The sequence below is a fragment of the Chiloscyllium plagiosum genome, unplaced genomic scaffold, assembly GCF_037043375.1.
Source record: "Chiloscyllium plagiosum isolate Xiang-an unplaced genomic scaffold, Cpla_swu_hap1 HiC_scaffold_25, whole genome shotgun sequence".
Classification (NCBI taxonomy): Eukaryota; Metazoa; Chordata; class Chondrichthyes; order Orectolobiformes; family Hemiscylliidae; genus Chiloscyllium; species Chiloscyllium plagiosum.
In genome coordinates, this window is record NW_028270163.1 from 60,321,568 (window position 1) to 60,335,620 (window position 14,053).

The 14,053-nt window shown below is 43.9% G+C and overlaps 1 protein-coding gene across 2 annotated transcripts in view; it reads right to left on the reverse strand.

Annotated features, from left to right (window-relative positions):
• abcc3 (ATP-binding cassette, sub-family C (CFTR/MRP), member 3) overlaps positions 1–14,053 on the reverse strand; it is a 145,882-nt gene that overhangs the window by 49,656 nt on the left and 82,173 nt on the right. For both annotated transcript variants that reach the window (XM_043715184.2, XM_043715185.2), the window contains exons 10-15: positions 9,902–10,063; positions 9,667–9,759; positions 8,089–8,292; positions 3,388–3,534; positions 1,642–1,729; positions 1,080–1,146 (exon numbers count right to left, since the gene is read on the reverse strand). In XM_043715184.2, the coding sequence (XP_043571119.2) occupies positions 1,080–1,146; positions 1,642–1,729; positions 3,388–3,534; positions 8,089–8,292; positions 9,667–9,759; positions 9,902–10,063 (761 nt within the window). The remainder of the gene's footprint in view (positions 1–1,079; positions 1,147–1,641; positions 1,730–3,387; positions 3,535–8,088; positions 8,293–9,666; positions 9,760–9,901; positions 10,064–14,053) is intronic.

The following is a 14,053-nucleotide window of genomic DNA, read 5'->3' on the forward strand; positions in this document are numbered from 1 at the left end:
AAATAAAAGGTCTTCCTTTTCAAGATAGATATGGAAAATTTTTTCTTTCCTCACAGAGTAATTAGTTTGTGGAATTTGTTTCCTCAGTTCACTGTGCATTGAATCTGTCCAAGGCCGAGTCAGATTGAGTTTAATAGAAATGGGAATTACAGTCATGGGCAGACAGGGAAGAGCAATTGAAACAACAAGCAGAAGGCCTGAATGGTTTGATCCTGCTCATGAGTTTTATGACTCTCTCTTGTTGCCCATTACCCACAGCAATGACATTAACATTGCACACACTCAACAGAAGGAGGGAAATGAATTCAACAGATTTTTGCTTTTCATTGTTTGGCAATTTCTTGGTTTGGTTCTTCTCAATCGGGAAAGTTGTAATGAAGCTTAATGCAGGGAGGAGGGAAGGAGTACGAATGATTGGATATTTGAAGCAGAGGAGTACACTCAAGAGGAGGGAGAAATTGGTGAGAATAAGTCCAGATGTGAGACGGACCTTCACCAATCAAACACAATCCATCCCTTGCCTCTTGTTTACGGTGTCTAACCTTAAGCCATTTTTGAATTACCTGGGAGCTTGGGGAACCTTTTGTTCCTCACTGCTGTGTCCAAGGCGATGACTAGCCAATCAGAGTCAACTTGTCAATCAATCAGCCCTCTTTACCTTTGTAATATAAGCTAACGTGATAGTTTGAAATTTAGCATCCTTGCATTTAGCCAGATGAGTGCAAGATGAGAAGTTTCAGCAAAATATCACTCTTCAAAAATGTTGGATTGAAGTTGTCTTGGACAGTACATGAAGCCATAACTGAGTGGGTGAAATTGTGGCCCAGTAAGCCTGCAGCACTCGGAAACAGGAACCATAGGGAGGAAGCCTCACGCTCAGCATCCTCATCCCCATCCCAACTCCCAGTCAATGCCTGGAACTCCATACAGTGCTCAGAGCCCTTGGCAATGTGCTTGGCCCCAGTGTCTCCCTCACCAATCCATCCAGAATCTGGGTTCCACCTTATCCCAGTGGAAGTACTTTAAGGTTTTACTGTTAAACCTTTGAAGTTCAAGATCACAACTTGAAACATGCTTACCCATCGAGAACAACAGGATCAGTCTTTCCCCAGCTGAAGGTTCCATTCAGCATGGTGATAGCATGGCCTACAACACAAAAGAGAAACGTTAGAGATAGAGACAGTGTCAGAAAGGAAGACGCAGGAGGAAAGGATGTAATCAAGAGACACAAACGGCAGGGAGGGGGAACAGAGCGAGAGCGCGTGAGATGGGGGAGGGACAGAGAGCGAGAGTGCTCAAGAGGGGGAGGGACAGAGAACGAGAGCGCACGATAGCGGGAGCGCGCAAGAGGGGGAGGGACAGAGAACGAGAGCGTGCAAGGGGGGTGGGACAGAGAGCGAGAGGTGGAGAGATAGAAAAATTGAGAAAGAAAGAAAGAAAGGGAGAAGGAAAGAGAAATGGATGATAAAAATAGAGGAAAAGGGTTTTGGAAGTAAATATATTAAAAGAGAGTAATGAAGGAAGAAAATGACTAAAAGAGAAGAGAAATCACAAGAGAAAAGGGGTGTGATTATGCAAAACACTGCAATATTTCAAAATATTGAGATTAATGCAAAACAGGTTCAGACGGAGGACGATTACCTGTTGCAATTTTTTGTCTCTCAACATTTGTGGGATCCAATTCATCATGACTCAGGAAGTTCTGCAATCGCTTCAGTGAAACGGTGGCCTGAGAAAGAAAGAGAATACAATGGATGCAAACCACAAAAAGCGCTAAATGCAGAGGCAGAAAAAAAGGAAATTCACAATTAGATAATTTAAATATAAGGAAATTTTCTATATTTCTGGAGAAACATCAGCCTTTGAACAAAACACCAAATCAACACAGTCACCCACAGTCCTTTGAGGGGATTTGATGTTTGTGAAGAGGGAGGTGGTTTGTGGTTTTCGTGGATATTTTATCGGTTATGTAAGTTACTCAATGTCCTGAGGCTTTGTCAACTGCTTTCAGAAAACAAAGCTCCCCCCCCGCCCCCCAGTTCTCTCTTACCTTGGGGAATTCAGTCAGAGGACGGAGGATGTGATTGAATGTAAAGATGGACTGGCCAGATAGTTATTTTGTTTGCTACTTCCCTAGTTGAATTACTATAATTTTACTTTATCATTTTATGTCAAATTTATATTAAAATTCTTATAAACTAAAACTCAGCATCTGAAATGGACTGAATTTGGCAGGTTGATTAGCAGACGATATGAGTAGGATGTCTATGTCCCATCAACCCTGCCTCTCGCCAGGACTGATCACTTATTGTTTGTCACAATTCCCCCTCACAAGATATCAAACGCGACTACACCATTGCCAGTTTATGCCTTTGCCATTCTAAATTGATGCTAGCTCAGTTCAGCTCAATTAGGCGGAGACCCGAAAAAAAAGTTGCTGCATCCGAACCTTATGAGCCCTGGCTTCCTGAAGAGTCCCTGGGAAGAGGCCAGATAAAATGAAACAAATAATTTTCTGCAACACATCATTTTTCAACTGCTATAAGACAAGTTGTGATCACTCAGCTGGTAACTCTGTCACCTGGTCTGAGCAAACACTGCAGTGTCTAAGGGTCAGTGCTGAGCAAGCGCCACACAAGATAATCCATACTGACGGAGCTCTGTACTGGTTGAGTGATCATCATTTGGGTGTGATATTAAAACAGAGTTCCTGTCTGATTTTGGAGGTGAAAAAGACCCCATGGCATGTTGAAGAGCAGCAGGCATATTCTCCCGAGTGCCCTGACCATTTTTTCTCTCTCAAATAAGTTCACTAAATACAGTTCTGAAGAACAGTCACTTGACTTGAAAAGTTAACTCTGCTTTCTTCGCACAGATGCTGCCAGACCTACTTCGCCAGCCATTTCTGCTTTTGTTTCACCATATATAGAGCTCTGAAGAAGTGTAGCATTAGATTTGAAATGTTAACTGTTTCTCTCTGCAGCTGCTGTCAGAGCTGAGTTTCGCCAGCTCTTTCTGTCTTTTTATTAAGATACTTGACTGGCCATTTTCTCATTGCTGTTTTGAGGAAAGTAGCCGTGTGCCTCAAGACTGCTGTATTTGACACATTTTAATACTGAACACTGTTTAAAAATTGGCTTGAAGGCATTTTCAGATGTTCTAAGGAGATGAATTTGCATTACAGAAATGCAAACACTCTCATATAATACTCTTCAGCCTGACCCAAAGCCGCACCTTCCTGGAAGAAAAGCAAGACACGCTGGTCACCTCTCGGCCCTCAGTTTTGACTCTACAGGCTAAAAGGGATTTGTTCCCCTCACTTGCCATCTCCAATGGACTTTCTCTCTCTCAACAGTACAAGAGGACATGATCCCAGGAAGTTCTCACCTGAACCACACCACTGATGACTTGAGGCAGCATGTTGAGTGGAAACCGGAGGATGTTGAACAAAGACAAGGAGACAAAAGCTTTCTGTGCATCCAATACATTATTCTCGTCAACAGTCACATACACCGCAAAGGTTGTCAAGGCAACCTAAATTAGAACAGGAGAGAAATGACAACCATTATGTTGAAGGCTTAGTGGAAGTCACCCTAGGAAAAAGTGAGGACTGCAGATGCTGGAAATCAGAGTCCAGAGTGCAGTGCTGGAAAGGCACAGCAGGCCAGGCAGCATCTGAAGTGCAGGAGAATTGATGTTTCGGGCATAAGCCTGATGAATGGCTTATGCCCAAAACATTGATTCTCATGTTCATCGGATGCTGCCTGACCTGCTGTGCTTTTCCAGCACCACACTCTCAGCTTAGTGGAAGTGAATACTTTCCCACATGTGACTACTCGTCACTCCCCATGCAGGTACAGCATGGGATTAGATATACAGCAAAGTTCCTTCTAACTCAAACTGAAACTGAGCTCCTCTACACTGTCCCCACCAAACACTCCCATGGTAAGATAATGTACACTTAGTAATTCTGTTTAAAGAGATGAACTAACTCAGATACTGGCATTAGCTAGGACCTTTTCTAGCTGTACTAGGGAGGTTCCTGGGCTAGTCTAACCTGATCCAATCTTTTTCTCTCTTTATTCATTTATCACCCATTCCTAGTTACTCTTGATAAAGTGGCAGAGAGCTGCCTTACAGAAGCGCTGCAGTCCATGTGCTGTAGGTATACCCACAATGCTCTAAGGAAAGGAGCCCCAGGACTTTCACCTAGCAACACTGAAGAACGGTGAAATATTTGCAAATCACGAAGTGAATGGCTTAAAGGGGAACTTGCAGGGGGTGGTATTCCCATGTATCTGCTGCCCTTGTCCTTCTAGATGGAAGTGTTCATGAGTTTGGAAGAGGCTGTCTAAGGAGTCTTCATGGATTTCTGCAGTGCATCTTGTAGATAGTACACCCAGCTGCTACTGAGCATTGGTGGTGGAGGGAGCAGATGCTTGTGGATGAGGTGCCAATCAAGTGGGCTGTTTTGTCCTGGATGCTGTCAAGTTGAGTGTGTTGTTACAGCTGCGTCCATCCAGGCAAGTGGGGAGCATTCCAGCACACACCTAACCTGTGCCTTATAGATGATAGACAGGATTTGAGTGGTTAGAGTCACAGCACGGAAACAGGCCTATCAGCCCAACCCATCCAGGCAAACCAGGTTTCCTAAACTGGACAAGTCCCATTTGCTTGCATTTGGCCTATATTCCTCAAATCCCTTCCTATCCATGTATCTGCCCAAATGCCTTTTAAATGTTGTAATTGTACCCACCTCTACCACCTACCTCTGGCAACTCATTCTATTTAGACACCACCTTCTCTGTGAAAAAGTTACCTCTCGGGTCCCTTTTAAATCTTTCCCTCTCACCTTAAATCTATACCCTCTAGTTTTGGACTCCTCTACCCTGGGGAAAAGACCTTGGCTATTCACTTTATCTAAGCTCTTTATGATTTTATAAACTTCTACAAAGTCACCCCTCAGCCTCCTATGATCCGGGGAAAGACGTCCCAGCCTATCCAACCTCTCCTATAACTGAAATCTTCCAGTCTCATTGAGATCCTTGTAAATTGTTTCTGCATTCTTTCCAGTTTAATAACATCTTTCCTATAGTATGGCAATCAGAATTGTACACAGTGCTCCAAAAGTGGCTTTACCAATGTCTTGTACAACCGCACTCAATACTCTGACCACTGAAGACAATCATGCCAAACACCACCTTCACCACCCTGAGTACCTTTGATGCAACTTTCAAGGAACAATATACCTGCACTCCTAAGTCTCTGTCTGACAATACAGCCCAGGCCATGAGGTTGCAGATTATGTTCGAAGTACAATTCTGCAGCTGTCGTCGTCCCACAGCACCTCATGGATGCCCACTCTTGAGTTGCTAGATCAGTTCGAAGTCAATCCTATTTACCATGATGGTAATGTAACGCAACACACTGAAGGGTAAGTTCAACATGAAGGGGAGACTTCATCTCCAAAAGGACTGTGCAGTGAATACTCTTACTGATTCTTTAATAGACAGATGCATCTACAGGAGCAGATTGGTGAGGTTAAGGTCACGTATGTTTTCCCTCTTGTTGGTTCCCTCACCACCTGCCCAGTCTAGCAGATACATCCTTGGTGCTTCTGAGCCATTCTTGGTGACTGAAGTCTCCCACCCAGAACATATTCTCACCCTCTGTTTCCTCCAAGTGATGGCCTCATGATTTTGTCATTGTCTGGATTAACAGTCCAATCAGGTAATGATCTGGGCAGCTGGGTTCAAATCTTGCCGTGGCAGTTGATGGAATTTGAATTCAATAAAAATTTGGAATTAAGAGTCTAATTATGATCACAAATTCATTGTCAATTGTTAGAAAAACCGATCTGATTCATTAATGTCCTTGAGGGAAGGAAACTGCCATCCTTACCTGGTCTGGCCAACATTTGCCTCCAGACTCAGCAACATGGTTGAGTCTTATCTACCCTCTGGGCAATAAATGCTGGCCTAGCCAGTGACACCCTCACCTTGTGAATAAATTTAAAAGACACTGTTGTCCAACATGGAAGGGTACAGATTCTTCAGCCAAGGGGTTGGTAATCAGCAGGAGGTTCCGTTGCGCCGGTTAGACAGGACATATCCAGTGATGATGGGGGTGGTGGTGTGTGCAGTATTGTCTCTAAGGTGTTCTTCTGTGAGTATGACTACAGCGGGCTGTCGCTTGATTTGTTTGAGACAGAACGCCTCCAGTTTTGTTCACTATCCCCAGGTATTAATGAGGACGACTTTGCAGAGCCAACAGGGTGTGCTTTTCTTTGAGACTTTGTAGTAGTTGGCACAACTAAAGAGCTTGCTTGGCCATTTCAGAGGACATTTAAAGAGTCAAACATTGCTGAGAGTCTGGAAGCACATGTCAGCCAGAACAGATCAGGGTAGCAATTTCTCTTCACTAAAGGGCAATAATGAATCTGATCAGTTTTTGTGGTCTTCATTGGACATTCAACTCTAGATATTCTCTAGAATTTAGAAGGTTGAGGGACCTACTCAAGGTCTTCAAGATATTAACAGGACAAGATAAGGTAGATAAAGACAAAATATTTCCATTGATTAAAGATTCTAGAACGAGGGAGCTTGGATTAAGAATTAGGGTCAGGCCATTCAGGAGAGATATTAAAAAGCACTTCCTGCAACAAAGAATATTGGAGGTTTGGAACTCTCTTCCTCCAAAGGCAGTCAATGCTAATACAATTGTTAAATTTAAATCTAAGATAGACAAGCGTATCAATGGATATGGGCCCAAGGCAGCATATAGAGTTAGACCACAGATCAGCCATGACCTTACTGCATGAGGCTCAAGGGGCTGAATGACAATACAACTACACAATTCTCTCCCCACTGGACTGATCAATGTTATATTTAGCAAAGTGTTGCAGTTCTGAGGAAGGGCCACTTGATCTGAAACATTAACTCTATTTTCTCTCCACAGATGCTGCCAGGCCTATTGAGCTTTTCCAGCAATTTCAGTTTTTGTGGCAGTGTTTTGCCGTTGCTTTCTGAGGGAGAGTAGACCAGGAAACTCTTCCATTCTTCCTGCCTGCCATCAGGAGCATATGCAAAGGATTTATAAGTTGCTCAATTTGTTTGGCTACATTACAAACACATGGCCCAAAAATCCTGACCAATGACTCGAACCAGGACGATCTGGCCCAGAGGTAGGCGTGTTACCACTGTGTACAGTCCCAATCTGCTCACATTTCACACAAACCTCCTTCCATCCTCAACTGTCAGTGTCACCCACGATTCTCTTCACTGCAAAATGCTTTTCTAGCCTTCACAAATAACGTACACGCCAACTTGTCCCAGTGAATTCCTCACTCAGGAAGGTGTGGGTCCTCCTATTGACCTGCACCTGGGACTGAGTGTGCTACAGGCGTCACTGTGTACACCATGTGGACTCAGTGCCATGGATGTTTTTATACAGGCAGGAGGGATGTCAGGGAAAATGAGCTCAGGATCATGTTCATCAGGTAACCTTCAGCAAAAAAGGAAGTCATCTGACAAAGTGTTGATAGGAATGGAATTGTCTACCATCTCGCTACATGTTTGAATAATCACTGACATTAGAAGGATGAGATATATCAATGAAACCAGTTTTCCATTGATAGCTCGTCCTTTATAGAGGGACAATGCCTCCATTTAAATGGATCACATGGTTTTCAAAACTCTCCCTTACCTTGGTAACCTCATTCAGCCATACTCCGATCTCAGATCGCCTCTTGCTGGCCTTTCAGGCATTCTTGATTTCCATCACACCGACACTGATGGCCATACCTTCAGCTATCCGAGTCCTGAGCTCTGTAATGCTCTCCCTAAATCTCTTCGCCCCTTGCCCATCTCTCTCTCTCCTTCAAAAGGCTCCTTAAAAATTACCTCTTTGGACAAGCCTTTGCTCCCCTGCCCTAATATCACTGTGTGTGGCTCAGTGACAGAGTCAGTTTAGTAACACTCCCAAGAAGCAGAACAGGATGTTTTATGATATCAAGGCATTACAGAAATACAACTTACTGCCAGGGAGAAACCTAAACATTAGAAAGTTGTTAAAGGAGCAGATACTCACAATAAAGGGGGCAGTTGTCCAAGTGAAGGTGGAGAGGGCATTGAGGTAGGCAGCTTTTTTCAGAATACTGAGCTCCTTCTGCCGAATGGCCAGGACCTTCTGCTCGAAAGACGCTTCCCAGGCATACAACTTCAGCACCTTAATACCATTCAGGATCTCATTCATCAGCTTAATCCGAGCGTCTTTGTGTTGCATCTGTTGCACCTACAGGGTGAAAGAGATCACAATCACATCATGTGCTTTGCAAAAGATGGCAGCTGTATCACAGGCTGGACACGTCGCAAAGCAGGGCTGGGGGTGGGGGGGGGTGGGGGGGGGAGAAGGTGAGGAGAAAAGATAGGTCACACATGGCAAAGGAGGGTCAGTTCTTTAATGTAATCATGGCTAATTACCCAACTCAAATGGCCTGTTCCTGCTTTCCCCCTGTATCCTTTGATCCTTTTAACCTCAAGTGCCATATCCAAAGCCTTCTTGAAATCATACAACATTTTGGCCTTGACTACGTCATGTGGTAGTGAATTCCATAGGCTCACCACTCTGGATGACAAAATATCTCATCTCAGTCCTAAATGGTTTACCTGGTATCCTTAAACTGTGATTTCTGGGTCTGGACATCCCTGTAATCAGGAAAATCCTTCTTATATAGACTGTCTAGTTCTATTAGAATTCTATAGATGTTTATGAAATCTCTCCTTCATTCTTCTGAACCCAAGGGAATATAATCCTAATTGATTAAATCTCTCCTCATACCACATGGTCACACAATCCCAGGAATCAGATTGGTAAACCTTCAGTGCACTCCCTCTATCGCAAGAACATCCTTCTTCAGCTAAGAAGACCAAACTGCACACAATATTTCAGGTTGGGTTTCACCAAGACCTTCCACAATTGCAGCAAGATGTCCCCGTTTCTGTACTCTAATTCTCTCACTACGAGGGTCAACATTTTCTTCACTGCCTGCTGTACCTGCATGCTGACCTTCAGTGACTGGTGTACGAGGACACCCACGTCTTGTTGCACATTTCCCTCTCTTAGTTTGTTGCCAGTTAAGAACCGGCCTTTGTGTTGTTGCGACCAAAGTAGATATGCTCACATTTATCCACATTATGCTGCGTCTGCCATGCATCTGCCTATTCACTAAGCCTGTCCAAATCACACCAAAGCATCTGCGCATCATCCTCACAGCTCATCCTCCCAGCCAGCTTTGTGTCGGCTGTAAATTTGGAGATCCTACACTGAATTCCCTTAACACTAATCTATAGTGTGAATAGCTGGAGTCCAGCACTGCCCCCTGTAGTACCCCACTACTCTCTGTGTGCCAGTCATAAAACAACTTGTTTACTCCTTCCGTTTCCAGTCTGCCAGCCAGTTTCCTATCCATCTGAGGCTGACAGAGTAAAGAAAGCTGAAGGGAGAATGAGGAGGATTGAAGCTGAAACTAAAGTACTGAGTGACACTGTGAGAGAGTACGTGTGTGAATGAAACAACAGGTGGGAGAAGTATCCCGAGTAAAGTGATGGAAAAGAGGAAGATACTGTGGAAAAGAATTAAGGAGTAAAGAGAGTTTTTGTGACATACCTGAAAGCTTCGACTTTTCATGGCAATCACTGCATTGAATGGGATTAGAAGAATCATCACGGCAACACCAGCCAGAACTGAAGGACCCAGGTACTGGGAAAGGAGACAGAGGCCACATTAGTCTTGATGTCTCTTCAATGGTCAAACCCAAAACTTCAAGTCTTCGCTGTGGTCCTGTGCACCTCAAAACCACAACTTTTCACTACTTCAGAAGGAGATCAGGGAAAGGGGGTACCTGCCACAGGAAGTAAAGAGCCAGGCAGATCTGGAGTGGAGCTGACCATAGCATGTTGAGGAAGCCGGTGAGATCCATGAATCTCTGAGCATCCACTGACATCAAGTTCACAATCTCCCCAACGGTGGATGAACGTTTAGCTGAGTTAGTGATGACCAGAGACTGAAAAAAAGTCAAATAAGCATAGACTTAATCATCATTTCCAATACAAGAGATGGCCATTGGGTACATCATGTCAGCAGCAGTTAACAAAGATCTGACGACATCTCATTTTCCTGCTCCTGGAGGCTATGGCAACAAAGTGAATATTCAAATTCTGCTTAAATGTCACAAGAATTTCTGACTGAACCACCCTTTCAGGCAGAGTTTCAGATTCCCACCAACCTCAGTAAAAAATCTCTCTCCATTCCCCACTTAGCCTTCTACCTTTAACTTATACTCCTTATCTATTGATACCTCTACTAACGGAAAAGTGCCATCCTCTCCTCCATATTTATGCTCCTCAAAATCGTAAACACATCTGTCAGATCCCCTCTTAACCCTCACTGCTCCAAGGAAAGCAGTCCTACCCAACCACTCCTATCCCAGGCTCTCCAGCCCAGCAAAATCCTGGTAAATCTTCTCTGCACCCTCAGGCAGTCACATCCTTCCTTATACAGAAACTGAAGTTACTGGAAAAGCTCAGCAGGTCTGACAGCATCTGTGAAGAGAAATCAAAGTTAACGTTTCGGGTCCCGTGACTTCCTGAGACCCTTCCTATGATGTGATGACCGGAATGGCACACAATCCCCCAGTTGCGGCCTAACCAATGGTTTATACAGTTCAGCATAACCTCCTTGTTCTTATATTCAATGCCTTGGCTCATAAAGGCACTTTAATCTCACACTTCAGAAGAATTCTTCATATGTAGAAGTATACCCTAATCACAGCATGCCTCTCCTGAAGTTTCTGCTGGTACTGACTCCAAAGACTGAAGCGCAAGCAAAAAGAAAAAGAACTCACATTTATCTAGCACCTGTCAACCACAATGTTACGTATTTTGTAGTGTAGCTATTGCTGGGGTGGAAGAAACATAGCAACAAATTGTGCACAGCAAGCTCCTGTGAACAGCAGTACAATAACAACTGAATACAATAATACCAACAGGATATCAAGAACGGGAGCTTATCCCAGTCCTGTCCACAACTAATGTAGTATCTACTGCGCTGAATTGAATTAATTAAAAAGTAGGATATTTCTGATGGTTCTATTGTTTTCTGGTCATAGAACATAAAACATTACAGCGCAGTGCAGGCCCTTCGGAATTCGATGTTGCTCCAACCTTGAAGTTAATCTGAAGCCCATCTAACCTAGACTGTTCCATTCTTGTCCATATGTTTATCCAATGACCATTTAAATGCCCTTAAAGTTGGCGAGATTACTACTGTTGCAGGCAGTGCGTTTCATGTCCCTGCTACTGAATAAAGAAACTACTGCTGACATCTGTCCTATACCTATCACCCCTCAATTTAAAGCTATGTCCCCTCATTCTAGCCATCTCCATCTGAGTAAAGAGGCTCTCACTGTCTACCTTATCTAACCCTCTGATTATCTTATATGACTCAATTAAGTCATCTCTCAACCTTCTTCTCTCTAATGAAAACAGCCTCAAGTCCCTCAGCCTTTCCTCGTTAGACCTTCCCTCCATACCAGGCAACATTCTCGTACATCTCCTCTGAACCCTTTCCAAAGCTTCCACATCCTTCCTATAATGCATTGACTAGAACTGTACGCAATACTCCAAATGTGGCCGCACCAGAGTTTTGTACAACTGCAATATGACCTCCTGGCTCCAAAACGCATTCCCTCTACTAATAAAAGCTAACACACTGTACACCTTCTTAACAACCCTATCAACAACAATCTCTCTGTTCATCTCCAGTACCAAGAATCTTACCATTAGCCCAGTACTCTGCATTCCTGTTGCTCCTTCCAAACCTCACTTTTCCGCATTAAACTCCATTTGCCACCTCTCAGCCCAGCTCTGTAGCTTATCTATGTCCCTCTGTAAGCTGCAACATCCTTCAGCACTATCTCAACTGCACCGCAAATTTACTAATCCATCCTTCTATGCCCTTATCCAGGTCATTTATAAAAATGACCAACAGCAGTGGCCCCAAAACAGATCCTTGCGGTACCCCACTAGTAACTGAACAAAGAACAAATAAAATTACAGCACAGGAACAGGCCCTTCTGCCCTCCAAGCCTGTGCCGATCCAGATCCTCGATCTAAACCTGTTGCCTGTTTCCTAAGGATCTGTATCCCTCTGCTCCCTGCCCATGCATGTATCTTAAATGACACTATTATGCCCACCTCTATCACCTTTGTTGGCAACACGTTCCAGGCACCCACCACCCTCTGCGTAAAGAACTTTCCACCCATACCTCTCCCAAACCTTATCCCTCTCACTTTGAACTTGTGACCCCTAGTAATTGAGTCCCCCATTCTGGGAAAAAGCTTCTTGCTATCCATCCTGTCTACACACGTCTGATTTTCTAGCTTTCAATCAGGTCCTCCTTCAACCTCCAACTTTCTAATGAAAATAATCCTAATCTACTCAACCTCTCCTCATAGCTAGCACCCTCCATACCAGGCAACATCCTGGTGAACCTCCCCTGCACCCTCTCCAAAACATCCACATCCTTTTGGTAATGTGGTGACCAGAACTGTATGCAGCATCCCAAATGTGGCCGAACCAAAGTCTTATACAATTGTAGCTGAAAGTGTGTTGCTGGAAAAGCGCAGCAGGTCAGGCAGCATCCAAGGAACAGGAGAATCGATGTTTCGGGCATAAGCCCTTCTTCAGGAGGGCTTATTCCTGAAACGTCAATTCTCCTGTTCCTTGGATGCTGCCTGACCTGCTGCGCTTTTCCAGCAACACATTTTCAGCTCTGATCTCCAGCATCTGCAGTCCCCACTTTCTCCTCTTATACAATTGTAACATAGCCAGCCAACTCTTGTACTCAATACCCCTTCCGATGAAGGAAAGCATGCTTTATGCCTTCTTGACCACTCTACTGACCTGCGTTGCCACCAGCAGGGAACAATGGACCTGAACACCCAGATCTCTCTGTACATCAGCTTTCCCCAGGGCTTTTCCATTTACTGTATAGTTCGCTCTGGAATTGGATCTTCCAAAATACATTACTTTGCATTTGTCCAGATTGAACTCTATCTGCCATTTCTCTGCCCATCTCTCCAATCTATCTATATTCTCCTGCATTCTCCGACAGTCCTCTTCACTATCTGCTACTCCACCAATCTTTGTGTCATCTGTAAACTTACTAATCAGGCAATAGATACCTTTGTCCAAATCATTTATATAGATCACAAACAACAGTGGTCCCAGCATGGATCCCTGTGGAACATCACTGGTCACAGGTCTCCATTTTGAGAAGCTCCCTTCCACTACTACTCTCTGTCTCCAGTCACTCAGCCAGTTCTCTACCCATCTAGCTAGAACACCCTTTATCCGATGCAACTTCACTCTCTCCATCAGCTTACGTTATCAAACGCCTTACTAAAGTCCATATATATGACATCTACATCCCTTCCCTCAATCAACTTTGTCACCTTCTCAAAGAAGTCTATTAGGTTTATAAGACATGATCTTCCCCGCACAAAACTATGCTGCCATTACTGATAATCCCATTTTCTTCCAAATGGGAATAGATCCTATTCCTCAGTACATTCTCCAGCACTTTCTCTACCACTGATGTCAGGCTCACCGGTCTATAGTTACATGGATGATCTCTGCTACCTTTTTTAAACAAGGGGACAACATTAGCAATTCTCCAGTCCTCCAGGAACTCATCTGTGTTCAAGGATGCTGCAAAGATATCTGTTAAAGCTCCAACTATTTCCTCTCTTGCTTCCCTCAGTAACTTGGGATAGATCCCATCTGGACCTGGGGACTTATCTACCTTAATGCCTTTTAGAATATCCCATCTAGTCTAGTAGCCTGTATTTCTGTATTCTCCTTGCCAACATTGTCTTTTTCTGGTGTAAATACTGAAAAAATATTCATTTAGTGCTTCTCCTATCTCCTCAGAGTCCACGCACAACTTCCCACTACTGCCCTTGATTGGCCCTAATCTTACTCTAGTCATTCT